Source organism: Mobula hypostoma, chromosome 9 (genome assembly GCF_963921235.1).
Source record: "Mobula hypostoma chromosome 9, sMobHyp1.1, whole genome shotgun sequence".
NCBI lineage: Eukaryota > Metazoa > Chordata > Chondrichthyes > Myliobatiformes > Myliobatidae > Mobula > Mobula hypostoma.
The window spans coordinates 143,696,889-143,721,584 of record NC_086105.1 but is presented as its reverse complement, the minus strand read 5'-3'; the positions used below and the strand labels follow the sequence as shown (position 1 = coordinate 143,721,584).

The window sequence follows — 24,696 nt, the reverse complement described above, 5'->3', positions numbered from 1 at the left end:
CAATTTACCACCTCTCCATGTATACCTAGCGACTGAATTTTCCTAACTAACCTCCCATGCGGGACCTTGTCAAAGGCCTTACTGAAGTCCATGTAGACAATATACACTGCCTTCCCTTCATCCACTTTCCTGGTAACCTCCTCGAAAAACTCCAATAGATTGGTCAAACATGACCTACCACGCACAAAGCCATGTTGACTCTCCCTAATAAGCCCCTGTCTATCCAAATGCTTGTAGATTCTGTCTCTTAGTACTCCCTCCAATAACTTAACTACTACTGACGTTAAACTCACCGGCCTATAATTTCCCGGATTACTTTTCGATCCTTTTTTAAACAACGGAACAGCATGAGCCACACTCCAATCCTCCGGCACTTCACTCGTAGACAGCGACATTTTAATTATTTCTGCCAGGGCCCCTGCAATTTCAACACTAGTCTCCTTCAAGGTCCAAGGGAATACTCTGTCAGGTCCCGGGGAATTATCCACTTTAATTTTCCTCAAGACAGCAAGCACCTCCTCCTTTTCAATCTGTACAGTTTCCATGGTCTCACTACTTGATTCCCTCAATTCCATAGATTTCATGCCAGCTTCCTTAGTAAATACAGACGCAAAAAACCTATTTAAGATCTCCCCCATTTCCTTTGGTTCTGCACAAAGCCGACCACTCTGATCTTCAAGAGGACCAATTTTATCCCTTACAATCCTTTTGCTCTTAATATACTTGTAAAAGCTCTTTGGATTATCCTTCACTTTGACTGCCAAGGCAACCTCACGTCTTCTTTTAGCCCTCCTGATTTCTTTCTTTAAGTATTTTCTTGCACTTCTTATACTCCTCAAGCACCTGATTTACCCCCTGTTTCCTATACATTTCATACAACTCCCTCTTCTTCTTTATCAGAGTTGCAATATCCCTTGAGAACCAAGGTTCCTTATTCCTATTCAATTTGCCTTTAATCCTGACAGGAACATACAAACTCTGCACTCTCAAAATTTCCCCTTTGAAGGCTTCCCACCTACCAATCACATCTTTGCCAGAGAACAACCTGTCCCAATCCATGCTTTTTAGATCTTTTCTCATTTCTTCAAATTTGGCCTTCTTCCAGTTCAGAACCTCAACCCTAGGACCAGATCTATCCTTGTCCATGATCAAATTGAAATTAATGGTGTTATGATCACTGGAACCAAAGTGCTCCCCTACACAGACTTCTGTCACTTGCCCTAATTCGTTTCCTAACAGGAGATCCAATATTGCATCCCCTCTAGTTGGTCCCTCTATATACTGATTTAGAAAACTTTCCTGAACACATTTTACAAACTCTAAACCATCTAGACCCCTAACAGTATGGGAGTTCCAATCAATGTATGGAAAATTAAAATCCCCTACCACCACAACTTTATGTTTCCTGCAGTTGCCTGCTATCTCTCTGCAGATTTGCTCTTCCAAGTCTCGTTGACTGTTGGGTGGTCTGTAATACAATCCCACTAATGTGGCCATACCTTTCCTGTTTCTCAGCTCCACCAATAAGGACTCAGTAGACAAGCCCTCTAATCTGTCCTGCCTGAGCACTGCTGTAATATTTTCCCTAACAAGCAATGCTATTCCCTCACCTTTCATTCCTCTGCCTTGATCACATCTGAAACATCGGAACCCTGGAATATTAAGCTGCCAGTCCTGCCCCTCCTGTAGCCAAGTTTCACTAATTGCTACAACATCATAATTCCATGTGTCAATCCACGCCCTCAACTCATCCGCCTTCCCCGCAATACTCCTAGCATTGAAATATATACACCTCAGAAGATTTTTACCACCACTCACAACCTTTCTATCAGCGGATTTGCTTAAACTTTCAACATCATTTATTTTCACCCCAGCCACACTGTCAGCTCTGGCACTCTGGTTCCCATTCCCCCTGCAAATCTAGTTTAAAGCTTCCCCAATAGCACTAACAAACCTCCCTGAAAGGATATTGGTCCCCCTGTGGTTCAAGTGTAACCCGTCTCTCTTGTACAGGTCCCACCTGCCCCAGAAGAGGTCCCAATGATCCTGAAATCTGAAACCCTGCACCTACACCAGTTCCTCAGCCACTTGTTCCTCCTCCACAGCATCCTATTCCTACCCTCACTGGCACCTAGCACAGGTAGCAATCCTGAGATTACCACCCTTGAGGTCCTGCTTTTCAACTTCCTACCAAGCTCTCTATACTCACTGTCCAGGACCTCTTCACTCTTCCTTGCTATGTCATTGGTACCGATGTGCACCACGACATCTGGCTGATCACCCTCCCACTTCAGAATGTCATGCAATCGATCAGAGACATCCTTGACCCTGGCACCTGGGAGGCAACAAACCATCCTGGATTCTCTGTCACAACCACAGAACCTTCTATCTGCACCTCTAACTATCAAGTCCCCTATCACTATCGCTCTCCTCTTTTTCCCCCCTCCCTTCTGCACTGCAGAGCCAGACTCAGTGCCAGAGATCCGGCTACTGCAGCTAGTCCCAGGTAAGTCATCCCCCCCCAACAGTATCCAATGCGGTATACTTGTTGAGGGGAATGGCCACAGGGGAACCCTGCTCTGCCTGCCCTTTCCTCTTCTCTCGCCTGACAGTGACCCAATTTCCTGTCCTCTGCTCCTTTGGCGAAACTACCTCCGTGTAGCTACGATCTATAATCTCCTCATTCTCCCGAATGATCCGCAGGTCATCCAGCTCAAATGGCTACGTCAAGAGATAAGTCAAATGGCTAGTGTAGAATAAAGTAGCGCCTGGGACCCGCCTGCATTGGATAAATTTTCTTCATGATTATGATAAATTACAAATCAGGGTCTTGGCTTCTGGAAGATTTTGCATGGACTCCTTAACAATAGATGGGATTTTTACAACCTCCCTTGTCTGGGAATTAAATCTGATAAGAGCTGCTCTTGAGATTTGGACTTTATAAGGTCCTAAAGGATTGTGATTGGTACTTTCTAAATCATTTTGAACATTTTTTTTAGAATGTAGAAGATTGAGGGGAGATTTGATGGAGGTATACAAAATTGAGTACAGATATGGTAAATGCAGGGATGCTTTTTCCACTGAGGTTGGGTGGGATTGCAACTAGAGGTTATGGGTGAAAGGTTTAAGGGAACATGAGGGGAAACTTTTTCACTGAGATGGTCGTGAGATTGTGGAACGAGCTACCAGCGCAAGTGGTGCCTGCAAGCTCAATTTCAACATTTCAGAGAAGTTTGGATAGATAATTGATGGCAGAAGCATGGAGGGCTATGGTTTCGGTGCAGGTCGATGAGGGTAGGCAGTTTAAATGGCTCAGCACAGATTAGATGAGTCAAATGCCTACTTCTGTGCTGTACTTTTCTCTGACTATTGTAATGGGGTCTTCAACTTATTCGCAGTTATTTTGTAAATAACACTATTCTTTGCATTTCTGGTTAGATGCTAACCACATTTCATTGGCTTTGTATCTGTACTCTGCACAATGACAAAGTTGAATCTAATCTAATAGTGTGGTACAAAGCTAACTCTTTTTGTTCTAAGACTATGATCTAACAACATTACTTTTTTGTATAATACATTACAAGTAGTTTCCAAATTTGTTATTAATGTAAACTAAAATGGATTTTTTAGTTATTGTATTAAGCTATTTTCTTAATATTGTGATCTAAAACTCTCAATAAAAAGATCGTACTTTAAGTAAGACAAGATAATGGCATAAGGTGATTTACTTTGCATTACTGTTCCTGGGTGACCCATCCATAAAAATATTTTAATTCCAATATTAATAAATATTCAGGCTGTTCTGAAAAGTGAGGACTTTGTAAACTGCAAACACGAGGAATTCTGCAGATGCTGGAAATTCAAGCAACACACGTCAAAGTTCCTGGTGAATGCAGCAGGCCAGGCAGCATCTCTAGGAAGAGGTACAGTCGACATTTCGGGCCGAGACCCTTTGTCAGGACCCGTCTTGTCAAGACATGTCAAGACGGGTCCTGACAAAGGGTCTCGGCCCGAAATGTCGACTGTACCTCTTCCTAGAGATGCTGCCTGGCCTGTTGCGTTCACCAGCAAGTTTGACTTAGTAAACTGTGAGTCCACAACTCTAGTATATTTGCTCAGAGATGCCCATTAAAGCAACATTACGATCAGCCTGGAATAACGCCTCACCAAAAAAATTCCTTGTACTTTGCTATTGAATACAAAACCCATTATGAATCCATATTAATATTGATCTACATAAAAATGCTGGAGGAACTTAGCAAGTCACAGCATCTATGGAGGGGAATAAACAGTTGCATTTTGGACTAAGGTCTTTCATCAGGACTAGAAAAAGGAAGGGAACAGAAGCCAGAATAGGAAGGTCGGGGAATATTGATTTATTCACTAAAATGGGGTGATATAAATGTCCCAGATACATTTATCATAGATTTTGAGAGAGAAGAATGAAGAATTAGGTTGGTTTTGCCATGTACTTTGGCTGCAATCTATTTTCCAAGCTGAACATAGAACATGGAACAATACAGGCCCTTCGGTCCACGATGTTTGTTTATTTATTTAGAGATACAGTGCAGAATGGACCCTTCCTTCCCAAAGAACCACACTGCTCAACAACTCCCCCATTTGACCAGTTAACCTACTAACCTGTATATCTTTGAGTTATGGGAGAAACACGGAGCACCTGAAGGAAGCTCAAGTGGTCATAGGGAGAACATACAAACTCTTTACAGATGGCACTGAAATTGGACTCTGGAATGATTTGAGGTGTATAGCATCATGCTAAACACTACACTGCCATGGTGCCCTAAATAGGTTTACTCTGAACTTTGGACTGTGGGAGAAACCAGGTCACCGAGATGAAACCTATGTGGTCATGGGTAAACGTACAAACTCCTTACAGACAATTGTGGGAATTGAACTTGGGGTCACTGGTGCTGTAATAGTGTTATACTACAATGCCACCATTTTAACCTACTCCAAGATCAACCTAGCCCTTCCCTCCCACACAGCTGTACATTTTTTTTTGAAAACTAAACATGACAACAGCATCAACTGCACAGAAAGATAATGTTTTATTTGTGTTTTTGTAATAATAGGTATACTGCTGATTAAGTTGAATATAGACAGAATTTTAAAGACCGAGTCTTGTGACGTGAACACAGTTGTGTAGATCAAAGTTGCTGGTGAACGCAGCAGGCCAGGCAGCATCTCTAGGAAGAGGTACAGTCAACGTTTCAGGCCAAGACCCTTCGTCAGGACTAACTGAAGGAAGAGTTAGTAAGAGATTTGAAAGTTGGAGGGGGAGAGGGAGATCCAAAATGATAGGAGAGACAGAAGGGGGAGGGATGGAGCCAAGAGCTGGACAGGTGATTGGCAAAGGGGATATGAGAGGATCATGGGACAGGAGGCCCGGGGAGAAAGATGGGGGGGGGGGACCCAGAGGATGGGCAAGGGGTATAGTCAAAGGGACAGAGGGAGAAAAAGGAGAGTGAGAGAAAGAATGTGTGTATAAAAATAAATAACGGATGGGGTACAAGGGGGAGGTGGGGCATTAGCAGAAGTTAGAGAAGTCAGTGTTCATGCCATCAGGTTGGAGGCTACCCAGATGGAATATAAGGTGGTGTTCCTCCAATCTGAGTGTGGCTTCATCTTTACAGTAGAGGAGGCCGTGGATAGACATATCAGAATGGGAATGGGATGTGGAATTAAAATGTGTGGCCACTGGGAGATCCTGCTTTCTCTGGCGGACAGAGCGTAGGTGTTCAGCAAAGCGGTCTCCCAGTCTGCGTCGGGTCTCGCCAATATATAGAAGGCCACATCGGCAGCACCGGACGCAGTATATCACCCCAGCCGACTCACAGGTGAAGTGTCGCCTTACCCGGGAGGACTGTCTGGGGCCCTGAATGGTGGTAAGGGAGGAAGTGTAAGGGTATGTGTAGCACTTGTTCCGCTTACAAGGATAAGTGCCAGGAGGGAGATCAGTGGGGAGGGATGGGGGGGATGAGTGGACAAGGGAGTTGCGTAGGGAGCAATCCCTGCAGAAAGCAGAGAGAGCGGGGGAGATATATTGGCGAGACCTGACGCACTCCCGATGTGGCCTTCTATATATTGGCGAGACCCGACGCAGACTGGGAGACCACTTTGCTGAACACCTATACTCTGTCCGCCAGAGAAAGCAGGATCTCCCAGTGGCCACACATTTTAATTCCACATCCCATTCCCATTCTGATATGTCTATCCACGGCCTCCTCTACTGTAAAGATGAAGCCACACTCAGGTTGGAGGAACAACACCTTATATTCCGTCTGGGTAGCCTCCAACCTAATGGCATGAACATTGACTTCTCTAACTTCCGCTAATGCTCCACCTCCCGCTCGTACCCCATCCGTTATTTATTTTTATACACACATTCTTTCTCTCACTCTCCTTTTTCTCCCTCTGTCCCTCTGACTATACCCCTTGCTCATCCTCTGGGTCCCCCCCCCGTCTTTCTCCCCGGGCCTCCTGTCCCATGATCCTCTCATATCCCTTTTGCTAATCACCTGTCCAGCTCTTGGCTCCATCCCTCCCCCTTCTGTCTCTCCTATCATTTTGGATCTCCCCCTCCCCCTCCCACTTTCAAATCTCTTACTAGCTCTTCCTTCAGTTAGTCCTGACGAAGGGTCTCGGCCTGAAACGTCGACTGTACCTCTTCCTAGAGATGCTGCCTGGCCTGCTGAGTTCACCAGCAACTTTGATGTGTGTTGCTTGAATTTCCAGCACCTGCAGAATTCCTGTTGTTTACAGTTGTGTAGATGATGTGATCAACAGAACTCTCCAGTGAATGCTGCCAGGATGCCCAAAACCTGTCTTGAATGTTTGTTCTAAGAAGTTCAACTGCTTGTCATGATTTACATTTCTGAATTTACAATTCTGAGTGCTACTTTAAGCAATAGAATTAAAATCGTCTCAAGCTTCCAGATGCTCACGTATCTGTTACCAGTTTCCAAGATCTGGCTGTGGTGTAGTTAATGAACATTTTCAGCATTTCACCATTTTTTTTGCTTGTACCAGGTAAACAGGTTGAACACAGGTACAATTTTTAAAATATTAAGCTGCATATAGATGGCATCGTATCTCTTGAAAGTATTGCATCATGTTATTTTTCACCTTTGCTGTAGGACAGTTGAGCATGGATTTTTCCCGACTTCACACATACACTCCTCCTCAATATGTGCCAGAGAACACTGGCTATACTTATGCACTCAGGTGAGACTCCCAGTTAAGATGCATGGTGTTGTAAACAGATGGGTGCAGTGATTAATTCAGCTTGATACTTGATGGCTGTTTAAAAAGGTTGAATGATCAAATCTTTTTTTCTAGAAAATGATAATGAAATACTGACCTGGGTTTGAATATTTTATTCGCAAACCATAATACTTGGAGCTAATGGTGGTAAATAATCCTAAAACTAGATAACCGAAAGTATGTTAGCCTAACTTCAATTGAAATTAATTTTCTGGGTTAAAAAGGCATGTTTTGAACTTCTGGAACTGCTGCTGTGAAAGGAAGGAAAGGCATTTAACACCATAAGACATAGCAAAATTAGGCTATTCAGCCCATCGAGTCTGTTCTGCCATTCCATCATGGCTGATCCCAGATCCCACTCAACCCCATATACCTTCTCACCATATCCTTTGATGCCGTAATCGATCAGATAACTATCAACTTCTGCTTTAAATGTACCGGTGGACTTGGCCTCCACTGCAGTCTGTGGCAGAGTATTCCACAGATTTACTACGCCCTGGCTAAAAACATTCCTCTTTACCTCTGTTCTGAAAGGTCACCCCTCAACTTTGAGGCTGTGCACTCTAGTTCTGGATACCCCTACCACAGGAAACATTCTCTTCACATCCACCTTATCTAGTTCTTTCAACATTCCAGGCAGCATCTCTAGGAAGAGGTACAGTCAACGTTTCAGGCCGAGACCCTTCGTCAGGACTAACTGAAGGAAGAGTTAGTAAGAGATTTGAGAGGGGGAGGGGGAGATCCAAAATGACAGGAGAAGACAAGAGGGGGAGAGATGGAGCCAAGAGCTGGACAGGTAATTGGCAAAGGGGATATGAGAGGATCATGGGACAGGAGGTCCGGGGAGAAAGACAAGGGGGGGGGGAACCCAGAGGATGGGCAAAGGGGTATAGTCAGAGGGACAGAGGGAGAAAAAGGAGAGTGAGAGAAAATGTGGGTATAAAAATAAATAACGGATGGGATACGAGGGGGAGATGGGGCATTAGCAGAAGTTAGAGAAGTGTATGTTCATGCTCCCCACCCCCCCCCTGTCTTTCTCCCTGGACCTCCTGTCCCATGATCCTCTCTTATCCCCTTTGCCAATCCCCTGTCCAGCTCTTGGCTCCATCCCTCCCCCTCCTGTCTTCTCCTATCATTTTGGATCTCCCCCTCCCCTTCCCACTTCCAAATCTCTGACTAGCTCTTCCTTCAGTTAGTCCTGACGAAGGGTCTTGGCGTGAAACGTCGACTGTACCTCTTCCTAGAGATGCTGCCTGGCCTGCTGCGTCCACCAGCAACTTTGATGTGTGTTGCTTGAATTTCCAGCATCTGCAGAATTCCTGTTGTTTCTTTTAACATTCGGTAGGTTTCAATGAGAACCCCCTGAATTCTTCTAAATTCCAGTGAGTACAGGCCCAAAGCTACCAAACATTCCTCATATGTTAACCCCTTCATTCCCGGAATCATCCTCGTGAACCTGACAACACATCCATCTGAGATAGGGGGCCCAAAACTGTTGACAATACTCTTAAGTGTGGCCAGACCAGTGTTTTATAAAGGCTCAGTATTATCTCCTTTTGTATTCTGTTCACCTTGAAATAAATGCAAATATTGCATTTGCCTTCTTTATCACAGACTCGACATGTAAATTAACCTAAACAACAGGAATTCTGCAAATAATTCTGTAAATTAACCTTCTGAGAGACTTGCACGAGGCTTCCAAGTCCCTCTGTACCTCTGATGTTTGAACTTTCTCCCCATTTAGATATAGTCTGTACTATTGTTCATTTTTACCAAAATGCATTATACGTTTCCCAAATTGTATTCCATCTGCCACTTTTTTGCCCATTCTTGTAATTTGTCCATCCTGCTGCAATTGCGTTGCTCCCTCAGCACTACCTACCGTTCCACCTATCTTCGTATTATCTACAAACTTTGCCACAAAGCTATCAATTCCATTATCTAACTCATTGATGAACAATGTGAAAAGTTGTGGTCCCAATTCTGACCCCTGAGGAACACCACTAGTCACTTGTAGCCAACCAGAAAAGGCCCCCTTTATTCCTACTTGCTGCCTCCTGCCTGTCAGCCATTCCTTTATCCGTGCCAGTATATTTCCTGTAACGCCATAGGATTTTATCTTGTTAAGCAGCTTTATGTGTGGCACCTTATAAAATACCTTCTGAAAATCCAAGTAAATGACATCCACTGTCTCCTTTGACCACCTTGCTTGTTACTTCTTTGAAGAACTGTAACAGATTTGTCAGGCAAGATTTCTCTTTCAGAAGCCATGCTGACCTTGACTTATTTTATCATTGGTCTCAAAGTACCCAGAATCCTCATCCTTAATAATAGACTCCAACACTTTCCCAACCACTGAGGTTAGGCTAACTGGAATATAATTTCCTTTCTTTTGCCTTCCTTCCTTACAGAGTAGTGACATTTGCAATTTTCTCAGTCCATATTGGGTGTTATTACACAACACCCAATCTAAGATGGCTTTTCCCCGAGTAGGCTCAAGCACAAGCTGCTCTAGACGTTCAACAAATTCCCCCTCTTGCCATCCGACACTAACCAGATTTTCCCAATCCCTTTGCATATTGAAGTCTCCCACTACTACTGTGTCATTACCCTTATTACATGCCTTTTCCAGCTCCCTTTGCAATCTCAACCCCACATCTTGGCTACTATTTGGAGGCCTCTATATGATTCCCTTAATTTTTTTTATCCTTGCAGTTTATTAACTCCACCCACAAAGATTCAACATTCTCTGACCCCCTGTCACCTTTTTCTAAAGATGTAATCCCATCTCTTAACAGCAGAGCCAACCACCACCAATGCCTTCCTGCCTGTCCTTTCTATACAAAGTATATCCTTTGATGTTAAGCTCCCAACTATGGTCTTCTTTCAGCCATGACTCAGTAATACCCATGTCATAATGACCAATATCTAATTGCACCATGAGTTCGTCCACCTTATTCCAAATGATATGCATATTTAAATACTGCACCTTCAATCCTGCCTTCTCACCCTTGTGAATTTTACCTTTGTGGTACAATTTAGCTTTTAACTCTGTCTGCATTTGTACCCAATCATTGACTTGTCCTTCCTTACCTTCATGTTACACCCATCATCTGCTTGTATACCTACTGGCTCATCCTCAGCTCCCTACTGGTTCCCATCCCTGTGCCATATTTTAGTTTAAGCCACTCCCAACAGCTCTTGTGGTTCTAGTTTAGTCCCAATCTCTAAGAGTGCTGAACTGTTAAACTTGAACCAATTTGATAAATTTAGGACCATGTGTTGGATGTTGATGAAAGCAGAAAAAGGAGCTTCCTAATGCTTACTTAAAAGCAATGTTTTGAAGTGTTCTTGCTGCTGGCAGTGAACTGCCTGTGTTGGTTCTGCTCTTTATAGTCAGAAAAATGTTTTCCTAACAGCTTTCCATTATAGTATGAGTCAAAGCATGTTCCTAAACATATGCATGTTTGATTCTTGTCTTCAAGTGAACCTGACCTTGAGGTTACTCTGTGTCTTCATCAATCTTGTTTACCATTGTTCCTATCTATCCCTCACTCCTCTGTTCAAGTCTTGTTTATAGTTCTCATTATTAGATTTTATCATCCTGAATTGGATTTGCACTTCATAATTTTATTTGTTCTGGTGACTTACAAATATAAAAGAGTAACTTATGATGAATGGGTCTCATTAAGGGTATAAATGGGAAGTTGCACATGGATTCTGGGATATTGTTCAGATAGGTAAGTATTCAGTAGCTCATCTTCACCAAAGAGGGTCTGTCCAACTGTTGGTTGATTTTACAATTATTGGGATTGAATAGCTTGCATCCTTGGAGTTTGTGGAAAGTATGGGAATAAGGTATCGGATCACTAGCCATTGTCTTCCAGTATACTTCGGATATGGAGAGAGGGGCTGAGGAAAGGGGGACAGCAGATGTTATTCCGTTGTTTAAAATAAGGTATAATGCAACTACAAGCCAGCCAATTGAACCTCTGTAGTGGAAAGGCTGTTTAAAATCAATGATCCACAATGGGATTGCTAATGGTCACTGGAAAAAAATGGATTAAGGCAATTTAAATGTGAATAAAGTTTCCTTAATTTGATAGAATTATATTTAGTTACGAACTCAAGTTGATGAGGGTTAAGCACTTAGATGCACACAGACTACCAGAAGACTTTTGGTAAGGTAGCAACTAACAGACTTATCAGTTAGTGTGGATATGAAGCTGGCAGTAACACGAGACAGTGAGGATTGGTACATTTTCCTAATCGGATGAAAAGGGAATATTTGTACCCCAGTTGAGGGCCTTTAGTGTCCTTTTTAACCTTATTTATTTTTGCATCTCACCTGATGACCCAGGCTTCAGAAGTCAAATTTCTAAATTTGAAAATCTGAAATCTGAGAGGTGTAGTGATGGATTATATCCACATATAAACAGATTGATGGAATCTTTAGCAGATGAAAATTATGAAGAAATGTGAGGCAATGTATTTTAAGAAGAATGAGAGAGAAAAGGGTGTAGAAATAGAGGGATTTAGGAGTATTAATAGCTTTGTACATACCAAGGCGCACATGTCAAGGCGTACACAGTCCTGTGATTTATCAGTATACTTATTGAATAAAAAAGCAGAGGAGTTCTGTTGAATCTTTGGTACTTTGGCTTCAGCCAGAATGTTGTGTTCAATAGGAAAGATGAAGTATAAGTATGGTCCAGAAAAAAGTTGGAAAAAATTTCCTGTATTTCCTTATGATCTTGAAGGAGGCCTTCGTGTTTAATCTAGCTTGCAGAGCATGCTAATCGTTACCATTCTCCTTCTCCCCTTCTCCTACCTCTAATTATCCTGTTGTTCACCTACATTCATGTGACATGTATTGTGTGCTAGGATAAACCCACGTGGTCACAGGGAAAACCCTGTCTGTCTGGGGACTGTACAATACCTGGCATCATGATGCAGCCCAGGTTGCTGGAGTTGAGGCAGCAGCAGTAACTCCTGCACCACCATGCTTCATCTTCCCTGGGAGGCAGAGCCAAATTCAAGGCTTGGACTGTCACCTGTGAACGAGAGGTTGAGGGGAGATTTAAAGAAGAATGTAAAATCAATAGATGAAGTGCATCATAAAACACAAGCGATTCCACAGATGCTGGACATCTTGAGCAACACACACAAAACGTTGGAGAAACTCAGCAGGTCGGGCAACATCTGCGAGAATAAGCTCTCAATGTATCACGCTGAAACCCTTCAACAGGACTGAAAAGGAAGTGGGGAGAAGTCGGAATAAGGCAGGTGGAGGGGAAGGAGCACAAGCTGGCAGGTGGTAAGTGGAGTGGACAGTATAAGGCCGTTCCCTTTTGTAAAAATAAAATTCAATGGGAAGAGAGCAAAGAATGATCTTGGGTTGCATGTGGCTGGGATCTGCAGATGTGACAGAGGCTCCATTGTAGACATTAGTCATTAAGAGGGAATTGAATGTAGGAATGAAGTAAACAACTATAATTATTCATACAAGCAGTGTAGTTCAAAATGTACAATGGGATAAAGTGCACACGCATATTAATTGAGCAGGTTTTGAGCTTTTTTTTTAAAGTGTCAGCCGAATCTCCATACTTTATAGTTTTAGATATTGAATTCCACAATTTAGAAGTGTAGTTTTTTTAAAAAGAAGCTGACCTGCCAATTTTTAAATTTAAGAAACTGGCAGAAGAAGACCTGAGAGCTCGAGCAGGATTATAAAATAAAAGTGAATCTGTGATGTACTCTGGTCCCGGACCATTAAGAGCTTTAAAGACAAAAGGTACAGAAAGCCAATGTTGAGTAGTTAAGATGGGAATGATATGCTTCTTCATCCTGGTTTTAGTAAAAACTCTAGCAGCAGCATTCTGAATTATTTAAAGTTTGCCAATAAATTGCTTTGGAAGGCCAGGTAAAAATATACATCGCAACAATCTAGTCTATTCAATATAAAGACGTGAATTAGTTTTTCAGCAACATTACAGGACAGCAGCAGACATACCTTTACAATATTTCTGAAGTGTACAAATGCTGCTGTGGTCACTTTCTTTATGTGGGATTTAAAATGGAGGTGTTCCTCAGGGATCAGTGTAGTGAATGGTGAATAATTGAATAGTGGGCGAAGGGCTGACAAGTAGAACTGGTAAGAAGCCATTATGAACACTATCTGCTGAGCTGTAACCATTCTTTGATATTGTGATTGGCATTCTATTAGCATGTTGCTTGACCAGTTTGTCTTTGCCTATGTCATTGGAACAAAAAAATGGAGGCAATTTTATCTGCCTTTCTGAGATTCAACTTTTAATGCTTTTTATTTCCTTTGAAATCAAATAATCTCTTTTCTAAAATCATTTGCTCAGCTAGAATTTGACTAATTAAGTGCATGGATCTCTAAAGATCCCATATCCTGATTGTAGTATTGTAAACATCAAGCAGGAGGAGGCGATAGCAGTGTGCTGCACGTACACAGCTCTCCAGTGAAAATGATATCGTAACCGTTAAGTAGGGGCTGTGGACAATTCTGATTTGATGGAGACAGACGTGAAAGCGCTGAGGAACATCTGGAGAAATTTCTGAAACGCCAGCTCGCTGCTGTTGTTACTACGCGATCGAGAATCTTCCGGAGGGAAGGCCTCAAAATCCCCGGCTTTGCCTGCTGCTGGCGACCGAGACTGAAAAGGTCGCATTGTTCGGATAGAGATGGTGCTCGGTACTCAGTGCTGGAGGGCTGATCGGAGGCTCGAAGTTTTCGGATGACTCGGAGTCGGACTGTGGTCGGGGATGGCAGGGAAAGTTTTCTTCCTTCTCCGGTCTTTGTGAGATGTGGGACTTTCGAGAAACTTTGAACTCTTTTACTGTGCCATGGACTGTTCTTCATCAAGTTATGGTATTGTTGCACTGTTGTAACTATATGTTATAATTATGTAGTTTTGTTAGTTTTCTCAGTCTTGGTCTGTCCTGTGTTTTGTGATATCACACCAGAGGAATATTGTATCATTTAATGCATGCATTACTAAATGACAATAAAAGAGGACTGCATGTCCTCATAATCTAATCTAATCTAATCTAATTTGCTAGTTCCACCACCCCAAAATGCATTCAGAATAAGGTTTAATATCAGTGGTGTATGTCGTGAAATTTGTTGTCTTGTGACAGCAGTACAGTGCAATACATAAAAAAACTATAAATTAAAATGAGAAATATATGTATATGTGTATATAGAATAATTTATGAAGTGCAAAAAGAGCAAAAAAAAGGTAGTGTACATGGCTTCATTTTCCATTCAGAAATCTGATGATGGAGGGGAAGAATCTGTTCTTAAAATGTGTATGTCTGTCTTTAGACTCCTGTACCATCACCTTGATGGTAGCAATGAGAAGAGGGTATTGCTTTGAACAATGCCAAAGTGGAATTTGGGATGGGCTTGCAGATCCAAACAGGCGTAGAAACATGTTAATACAAACACTACTTTTCTTCTAGTTCTTGCTTTTCTTCAAGAATGAAGGGACCTGTTAGAAAATGTCCCAGTTGTTTTGTGAGCAGTTGCAGTATGCATGTTTACTGCAAATTTGCAGCTGTCATCTTTGAATTTGTACTTCAGATGTTCTTCCTAACACTACCAATACTTGTTAGTATGGGATAAGCGCAGGCTCTTCACAAGTGTTATGGATAGTTAACGTAGAAAGCAGACTGTCGTGCTCAGAAATTCTGAGCTGATAATTGGCTTTTGAGCCAGCATAATCCTACAGGGTGAATTGAGGGTTTATGGCGTGTCAAAGATGTATGCAAGGGTCACTGTCCTTTATTCAAAATTTAATGAGACAATTGCCTTATTTACTTGTGTCAACAAGATGAAAATTTCAAGTTCTTTAATATATATGGAAGAGATCATCTGCTTGTTTTAAATACCATTTTTTCCCAAAAAGTTTGAAATGGTATTTGAATTGATTAAAACATCATTTTCCATTTATGTTTTTTATATCATGTGTTTGGAAGGAAAAGGAAGTACTTTATTTGAGCAACACACACAAAATGCTGGAGGAACTCAGCAGGTCAGGCAGCATCAATGGAAGGGAGCAAATAAACAGTATTTTGCACTGAGAGACTCCTTCAGGGCTGGAAAGGCAGGGCACAGAAGCCAGAATTAGAAGGTGGGGAGGTAGATGGGGTTTATCCATGGACAGTCCCAATCCTAACTGCATAGGGTCCTTTGTTCTACCATAGCTTCCACTGTGTCCAGTTTGAGTCCTATAACAGAGCCACCCTTTCAAATCAGTTTATTGAGCCTGTTGGCCTCACCTGTGTGGATGCCATTGCCCCAGCATACCACTGCTAGAAAATTGTACTGGCAACAACAGACTGGTAGAACATGTGAAAGGGAGGCCTGTATACTCCAAAGGATCTCAGCCTCTTCAGGAAGTAGAGGTGACTCTGGCCCTTATCGTGTACAGTCTTGATGTTGGTGCTGCACTCAAGTCTCATCCAGGTGCACCCTTAGGTACTTATAGGTCCTCACTGTGGAAAATCCTATGGAAAATCCTGGCAATTGTGGATGTTTCTCACCCTCTGCATGCTAACTTGGCTGAGAGAGGAGCACTTTTAGTAACAGACTAAAACAACTACACTGCTCTGAAGAGTGCTATACTAAGTCATTCTTACCCTCGGCCATTACACTGTTATAATGAGTCAACCTGCAGCTGGGGAAGTGATGACCCCTCCTGTTAGACTGTTTGTCCATCAATAGTAACAGAGCAGAGGAGGCTTAATCTTCCTAAAGTCCATCACCATCTCCTTTGTCTTACTGGTGTTGAGTTGCAGATGATTCAGCTTGCACTATTTGACAAAGTCCTCCACCAGGGCCCTGTTTTCACCCTCCTGTCCTCCTTTGTACACGCAACTATTGCTAAGTCATCAAAGAATTTCTGCATATGACATAACTCGGAGTTCTATTTGAGGTCTGAGGTATACAGGTAAACAGGAAAGGTGTTAACGGTGATCAACCCGATGTAATGAAACAAGTACCACAGTTGATTCTTTTCCACCTTTATTAGTAGCAAGCTACGAGAGGGAACTTTCCTTCTGCGCTCTCACAGAGTCAGCTACGGAAGTCTCTGCTGAAGCACAGAGAGAGAGTTTTTATACCATCTTTGTCATGTATGCAGAAAACAATTTTTTGCTACCCCCCACAGTCCCATGCTCAGCAACAGTGATAGTCCGAGACAAAGGCCACTTAATCACCTAAAACAGAGGTAAACGTACTTGGCAAAGAAAACTTTGTCCACACTAGACTGGATAATTTTGAAAACACCGGTTTCGCGTAAAAACGATAGACATCCACACCAGGCGTTATTGAAGATACCTTCGTCCACATTAAAATGGGTATTTGGGCGAATCTCCTCCTACTGGGCATGCACAGGACACATCTACAGAAAACAAGCAAAGAGGAAACGGTATACTTGGTGCGCGTCTGTCCGGTTACAGCCTAGAAAAACTTAAAAGGAAATTGCCAAACGACGGACAGCTGTTGGCTCTCGCACAGGAGGACTTAAAATGAAAAAAAAACAAATACTGGAGCGTATGGAGGTATCCGACGGGGAGCTCACGCACAGTATGAGCTCCCCGTCGGATACGACAAACATTGAAAAACTGACTAACTCTGTTGCAGAGGGATTTGCAATGATGAGGAATATGATGGCTCTCCCCCACCCCCCCAATACTTTTCACCACCACAATACCATCCTCACAGCCACTACAATAGCTACACATACGGACACACAGACCACAGACCCCCCAGTGGCCCCACCAATATCTTCCCTACTCCCACAGAGGGGTCACCCTGGAAACATTTCCTACAGCCATATTCGCTTTACCGATGAAAGGGATAGCAGGTTTTTTAAAACCTCTGGTTACCCAATATACACTGCAACGCCCAACCGGCGTTTTCAGATTTAAACACTCTGGAGAGCGTTTTAGAAAAGCTACGATTTCAGGGGAGGAAAACGCCGTTTCAGTGTGGACGGAGGGTCAAAAGGAAGAGGAAAAAGCTTTGGTTATGGATTTATCCAGTCTAATGTGGACATAGCCTTACTCACATAAAGCAGAGGTAAACAGAGAACAGAGTATAATTCGATTGTCACTTCCTGCATGTGAGACAAGAAAGCTTAGCATCTAATTTCTCATATGTCAGCAGGACAAATTGATCCTTTAACATCTCAATGCAAAGGAACAATCAGTTCAATAGACATTCCAGCTACTCAAATAGAGCAAAACTTAATAACTTGGGTAAGAGACTCCACCAAAATTAAGAAAGGAATGTAAGGAATGTCCTGTTTTATCTCCATCAGCCAACCACCTTTTGTCGAAACCAAAATGTGTGAAAATCAGGAGATGTCTTTTGTGGGTCTGTGTGAGTTTTTAATCCTTATCTCTCTCCGAAGAGCAGCTGCTCAGACACGCTGCTGCCATTCTCAAACCAGAATACACAGACTCAATCTTAACCATTATTTACAGGAATCTGAGAATCCCCTTAAAACTTTATCAAAGGAGCCAATACAGCCCTCTGTAGAAAAACTAATGTAATGTATTCTTCCCGAAATTTCTAGTAATAGTTCATTTGCAGGTACTGTTATTTAGGAATAATGAACAGCTTGCTGATGGCAGGGTTGTTCTGCTTGACAGCTGTAATAACTATTAGATTAGATTATGAGGACGCACCGTCCTCCTTTATTGTCATTTAGTAATACACGCATTAAGAAATGGTACAATATTCCTCTGGTGTGATATCACAGAAACACAGGACAGACCAAGACTGAAAAACTAACAAAAACCACATAATTATAACATATAGTTACAACAGTGCAACAATACCATAACTTGATGAAGAACAGGCCATGGCACAGTAAAAATGTTCAAAGTCTCTCGAATGTCCCACATCTCACGCAGACGGGAGAAGGAAGAAAACTTCCCTGCCATGCCCGACCACAGTCCGACTCTGAGTCATCTGAAAATTTCTAGCCTCCAATCAGCCCTCCGACACTGTAAAGTACAGAAACAATAGAATAAGATTGAAATCTCATGTTTTAATATTGCCTTGACAGCAATGGGATAATATCAAATTCTTACTCAATATCTGTAAAAGAAATTTGGAGAGAAATTGAGATTTACAGAATTAGGTCCATGATTTGAGTTTTGTATCAGGCAATTTTTGTTTCAATTTATTGCTATGATAGGACTCTATGTAATAATTCTTCATTCAATTTTAAACTGTGGGTACAACTTCCACATTCTCAACTGTAATCATTGTCAGACCTAGGTGGCAAGCGGTTAGCTCAGCAGAGTTAATGTTACTATTGAGTTTCAGAACTAATTTGTGAGCTGTGCAGGTGGATATCTTCAGTAAATTGTAGAATGCAGCTTGTGATACAAAACTTGGGAAAGTAGGAAAGGAAGCAGAAGAAGTTTCAGTGCAAAAGAGCTGCCTTATAGAAAGGAATAAAACTTAAAACTTGGCCTGAAAATAGTACGTTCTTTCAACTTTGTGTGTCTTTGCTTAATCAACTCATATAACATAATTTCTGTTCATTAACTTTTGGCCCAAGGGCTTCAAATAAATTATTCAATACTCCCTGGTTCTCTAGGTGATTGTGAACTCTGATAAACTGACACTTGAATGACATAAAGCTGAAAGCAATTTGAATAAATTGAAACTCTTTAAATCCATAGCAAAATCAGCACAAGGTGGACAAGTATCTATTTGAATATGATGTTTTCCAGGATTTTGTAGATGTTGCATGGTTTAAGAATTTTTGAGCTTTCAGTCTGAGACTTTTTCCAAGTGGTTTAGCAGTCAGTCCTGTTGAAATATGGGTAATTTCATTGTAATCTTTTCATTTAGCTGGTATTTTTAAAAAAAATCTTGATAATTACAAATCGTATTCCTTAAGCAGACTGATTTTCACTTACATTTGCATTCCTTGTGTTTAGTATAGCAGTATTATGGGCTCTCATGATGCTGCAGGTTACAAAAGAATCCATATGACAGGATTATACTGTTCATTTATCTTTCGGTTAGCATCAAGCTGTTTTTTCATAGTGATAGGGCAGGGGACCTTGCAACAATTGGCAAAGCATAGAATTTCCTATAAGTTTAGAGGTTGGTGTTTCAAACTTGACTTTTATTTTGGGAATTAAGATAAAGATTAGCCACAATTTGAAGTGGCCTCTTATTTCCATACACAGGTTGTTTCAGTATTTTTCAATTCCTCAGTCTGTTTTCTTGCTATATCCAATGGCTTTACAAATGATACATACTGCATTTTAAAACATTTCACCAAACTTATTTGGTTCTTTTGGATTTGATCCATTGAGTTTCCCACCTGTCATAAGCTGTTAGTGCTGATTCTGCATCATTAAGTTATGGCTTTTTGAATATATTGTTAATCTCTTGGAGGTACATAAATCTATTTGTCCCTCTTCTTCACATTTTCGTTGAAGGAGATTAATACCAGCTCCTGTCATCTCCCAGCAGGAAGATACTAATGGTAAAGATTCACTGCAGGATAAATTTGGAATCAGGATAAATGCACATATTGTGAATTTTCCCCTCTATCAACTCGAGGGCATTATTAGCCGCTTGTGTGTCTTGCAACATGCGTACAAAGCTCTTAAGTAGGTAAATTTTTAACTAGTAGGAACTGATAACTTTGGAATATTAGTTATCTGAATTTTAGAAAACATTGCTTTTAGAGTAACCTTTTTGTAAGAGGTTTTGTGTAGTTTTTTACCAGTTTCTACATAAACTACCAATTAAAACACAAGATTCTGCAGATGCTGGGAATCTAAAGCAGCAGACAATGTTAGTCAGCAGGTCAGGCAGCATCTATGGAAATTAATGAACAGTCGACATTTTGGGCTGAGAGTTTTCATCGAGACTGGAAAGGAAGGAGAAAGAAGCCAGAACAAGAAGCTGGGGGGGGGGCGGGGGGGAGAAACAAAGTGGAAAAATTGGGAAGAGGGAAAGGGCAGAATAAAGTATCTGGTAGGAGAGGAGAAGTGGACCATGGGAGTAAGGAAAGGAGGAGGGCCACCAGGGGGAGGTGATGGGCAGATGAGGAGAAGAGGTAAGAGACCGGAGTGAGCAATAGAACAAGGAAGGGGGAGGCGAAAATTACTGGAAAGAGAAATCGATGTTTATGCCATCAGGTTGGAGGTTACCTAGGGAGGAATATAAGGTATTGCTCCTCCAACCTTGGGTTGACCACATCATTGCAGTGGAGGAGGCCATGGACTGACAGGTCAGAACAGGAATGTGATATGAATTAAGGTGTTGGCCAATGGGAAATCTTTGTTGCAGATGGAGCGAAGATGCTCAACAAAGTGATTTCCCCCAAAATACGTTTCTCTTATGTAGAGGAGGCTGCATCGGGAGCACTGGGTACAGTAGATGACCCCAGCAGATTTGTGGGTGAAGTGTTGCCTATCTGGGAGGACTGGTGCCCTGAATGGAAGTCATGGAGGAGATGAGTGGGTAGGTTAAGCACTTCTGCTTGCAGTGCTAAATGCCAGGAGGGAGATTAGTAGGGAGGGAGGAATGGACAAGGGATTCATTGAGAGAGCGATCCCTGCAGAGAGTGGGGTGGGGGAGGATGTAAAGATGCGTTTGGTGGTTGAAGATGATGGACATTGCTTTGTAGTAGATAAAGAGCATACAATATACTTTTATTTTTCTGTAACTTTTAAGAATAAATGGCAAAACCATTTGAAGTCCAGAAGAATAATGTTCTATGTTTTGGCTCTTTATAGTATTTTTTTACTATTTCTACTTCTCAGAGAGAAAAGTAGTTGAGCACTGTTGCTGTGCTGGAATTGAACAAGGAATAGATTGGTTGCTAATGCCTCAATAGCAGCAGCAGGAGGAGGAAAGTTGTAAATCAAGTTCGTGATTCAAATTTAAAAGCACATCAGGCAACATCTGCAGGAAGAGAAACATTTAATGTTACTGATCTGAGAATTTTGTCTGAAAATGCTGTTATTTCAGATTTCTAGCATTGTTTTTATTTCCACTTATTGAGATTAAAATCTTTTAAAATGGCTCACACATTGTTGAAAATACAAATAAACATGCAAGTTTATCGCTTTGAATTTTTTTTAAGAAACAAAAGCTGGACATAACATGGAGTTTGTTTTATGATTCCTCAGTACAGGCTTTTAATGAAAGCTGGTGTTTTCTTGTCTAATAGTTTTTGCTAATCTAACCATGTTCTTAACTATTAAGTTGGTAATAATATTGCTCTGAAATTTTGTGTGCTCTTGGATTTTTTACATCAGTAACTTTGATTATCAATTAATGATTTTGAAAAACAGACCAGTACTCACTAGGTTGTGTTGGAGATCTCTTGCATTAATTGAATTTGTGACTAAAACGGCGTTTCACTATATCCACTACACATCAACCTGCTTGCCAATTAGTGCAGGTGTTATGAAAAGCTAAAGGTACTGCTCCGATCACTCTGAATTACTGATTTGTACAGTTTGGTGTTGGAAATACTGGATTGAGATTTTTATGCTTTATTACAGTTCCAGCTATTCTACAGAGGCAGTAGACTTTGAGAACACACATCGGTTGCACCCAGTGTATGATTCACCAAGGATGTCTCGACGCAGATTACGACCTGTCACTACTGAATATTATTCTACAGAAAGCATGCGTAATGAGAGCATTGGCAGCAATCACTCTTTTACGGGGAGTGTCTTGTCCTATAAAGAAACTTCAATAAGGCAAGTCTATTTATTGATTGGAAGTCGGAATTTAGAATTGTAGCATATTCTCAAGAACGTGAATTAACTTTCTTAATGATATCACATATTAGTAGTTAATGCTGTAGGGCAATCTATTGTTTGATCTTGCTCTCCTAACCAGAATAAGCACCACATTGGCATAGTGGTAGTGCAACACTAAGAGTTCGGAGTTCAATTCCTGTGCTGTCAGTAAGGAGTTTGCATTTTCTTTCTGTGACTGCATGGGTTTCCTCCCATAGTCCAAAGATGTACGGGTTAGCAGGTTAGTTACTGTAAATTGTCCTGTGATTAGGCTAGGGTTAAATGGGTGGATTGCTGGGCGGCAGAGCTCATTGGGCTGGAAGGACCTGTTCTCCATTGTGTATCTCAATAAAATAAAAATCAAGTTTCTAACTAAATTAAATCACTTTAGCATTGATGGCAACAATTCAGCCATCTACTACTTGACAAAGTTTAAAGTTCTTGATTTACAAAGAAAAATTGGAAATTATTGAATAGATTTCAACATCAAAAGATGTAACAGTGGCAACTTTTTAGGCATAGATGGTACTTTATTCTGCAATATAGCTGCTATATTCTGCTTTTTTTGTTCACAATCAATTGAGATTAAGTGCAGTAGTTTGGCGTCATTGGCATCCTGTCAAATCATTATATCACAACAAGGAAATATTGGAGCTACTCAGCAGGTCATGCTGATCTGTGGAGAAATATCTGTCATTTCTACCTGTGACCTTTCAAAGGCATTACACCTTTATAATCATGCAACTTCAAATGCTAAAAAACTACGTTGAGGTTATTTAGTGATGTTTGCTTAAACTGGGATGTTTTCCAGTGAGAAGTGTTTGGTTATTTTTGGCTTTAATTTTTCACTTTTATGTATAAACAGGAAATCTGCTTCAACCTCTGCTTGTTGGCTGCCAAATATGTGACGGCAGAACTGGGTTGACTGTTGTCCTTTGTTTCATGTTGGCATTGGCATCGACATCTTGAATATGTTGCAATATGCTTTATTCAGTTATGGAAGACATTTGCCTTTGTTGGTGTTTTTTTAAACCATAGCTTTCTTTTCCAGAGGTGCAAAACAGCAGCAGCAGAATCACAGAAGCTTGTCCAAGCCGATGACAGCTGTGTCCCATACTCCAAGGAAAAGCATGGTGGAGTCCTCGGTTTCCAGTCAAAGTAGCATCCTGAGCTATGCAAGTGATGCCTCAATGATGTCTACAGTGTTGGATGAGTCTTCAATACGAGAAAAAACAGAATTAGATCATTTCTGGGGTAAGCAAGATTCACGAATTTTAAATCTTGTTTATTGTTATTAAGTTTTAAACACTAAAATGTTGAAATTCTGAATAAACTCAGGTTAGTATGACAGCTTTTTTTTCTAGGGATTTGCAGGGGATGATCAGGAGCAAAAGAAAAGGACATTTGCAAAGCAATCTGATCCATTGTGCTGCTAGATAATACTTTTAGGTTCAAGCTTGCTCAAATATTTTTGTCACAGAATCATGATGCATATATATGTGACATACTGGCTATATTTGGCGATCCCTTATTTAAAGGACTAGTTAAGTAACTCCCAAAACATTTTTGAGCTTTGATATGATATCACTATTGCCTTTGCTAGCCAGTCTTTTATTGGGTGATCCCTCTAAACCATAATCGCGTCCTTGTTGGCCTTCTGCATGTGACTTTTTTTTTGCAGAGCTCAAAGAAATTGTGTTTGGTGTTAAATCTAGTAATTCACAAACTTTGTTGCCAATTTGAAAAACAGAGCTTTAACGTTGATGTACAATGTTTCCCTGAAGTCCCTGAGAAAAGAACTTGTAAAATTTTGTTAGTACTCCTGCAACACTTCAAGTGTAGCATGACTGATTATTAAGCTTGGGAGTTATCTCCTGTTGTATTATGAGCATACATGAGGCTGTTCTTGAATAGATTTCTTTGAGTAGCTGGAAATACTTTAAAATTCTTTGAACAGGAAGTTGATACACGCACAGGCATGAAATTTTTAAAAATTCTTTCTGCAAACACATCTATCCATTTTGAGATTCTTGATGAGCATTCTGATGAAAGTTCTCAATTAGGTTTTATTTAATTTTTGAATATGGAATTTGACAGCATCAGATTAATTGAGGAATCGGTTTAGTTTTGGTCATTTCCTTTGTGCAAAATTACTGAATTTTCACTATAAAAAGGCACATTCTTGTAGTTGCAAGAAATTCTGGAAATGCTAGAAATCCAAAGCAACGCAAACAAAATGCTGGAGGAACTCAGCAGGTCTGGCAGCATCCATTGCTATTTTGGGCCAGTCCCTTCTTCAGGACTCAGTTTTGTAGTTATGTCAAGAAAAAAATCCTTATCGATAGGTACCAAAAATAAAACCCAAAAATGCCTTTCTGAAGTTTTTTTACGCCTTATCTAGAAGTTTCATATTAATAGAAAGTGAAACGTGTGGTATTTTAAGATGTAATCTTAAAACCACCAACATGGCTTTTTAAAAGGAAACCACTTGAACCGCATTAAGAGAAACAAGCAAAAACCTATTTAATGTTGCTGATTAACACTTAGTCATTTCTTTAAACGGATCATATTGACTTTCAAATA

At 41.0% G+C, this 24,696-nt stretch overlaps 1 protein-coding gene across 5 annotated transcripts in view; it reads left to right on the top strand.

Annotated features, from left to right (window-relative positions):
* Nucleotides 1-24,696, top strand: part of LOC134352129 (SUN domain-containing protein 1-like) — a 92,659-nt gene that overhangs the window by 22,966 nt on the left and 44,997 nt on the right. For 3 of the 5 annotated variants that reach the window (XM_063059352.1, XM_063059350.1, XM_063059351.1), the window contains exons 2-4: nucleotides 7,158-7,245; nucleotides 21,871-22,071; nucleotides 23,165-23,367. In XM_063059352.1, the coding sequence (XP_062915422.1) occupies nucleotides 7,169-7,245; nucleotides 21,871-22,071; nucleotides 23,165-23,367 (481 nt within the window). In that variant the 5' untranslated portion in view covers nucleotides 7,158-7,168. Of the gene's footprint in view, nucleotides 1-7,157; nucleotides 7,246-21,764; nucleotides 21,787-21,870; nucleotides 22,072-23,164; nucleotides 23,368-24,696 lie in introns of those variants that run through there. The other 2 variants (XM_063059354.1, XM_063059353.1) reach the window with 2 other exon arrangements.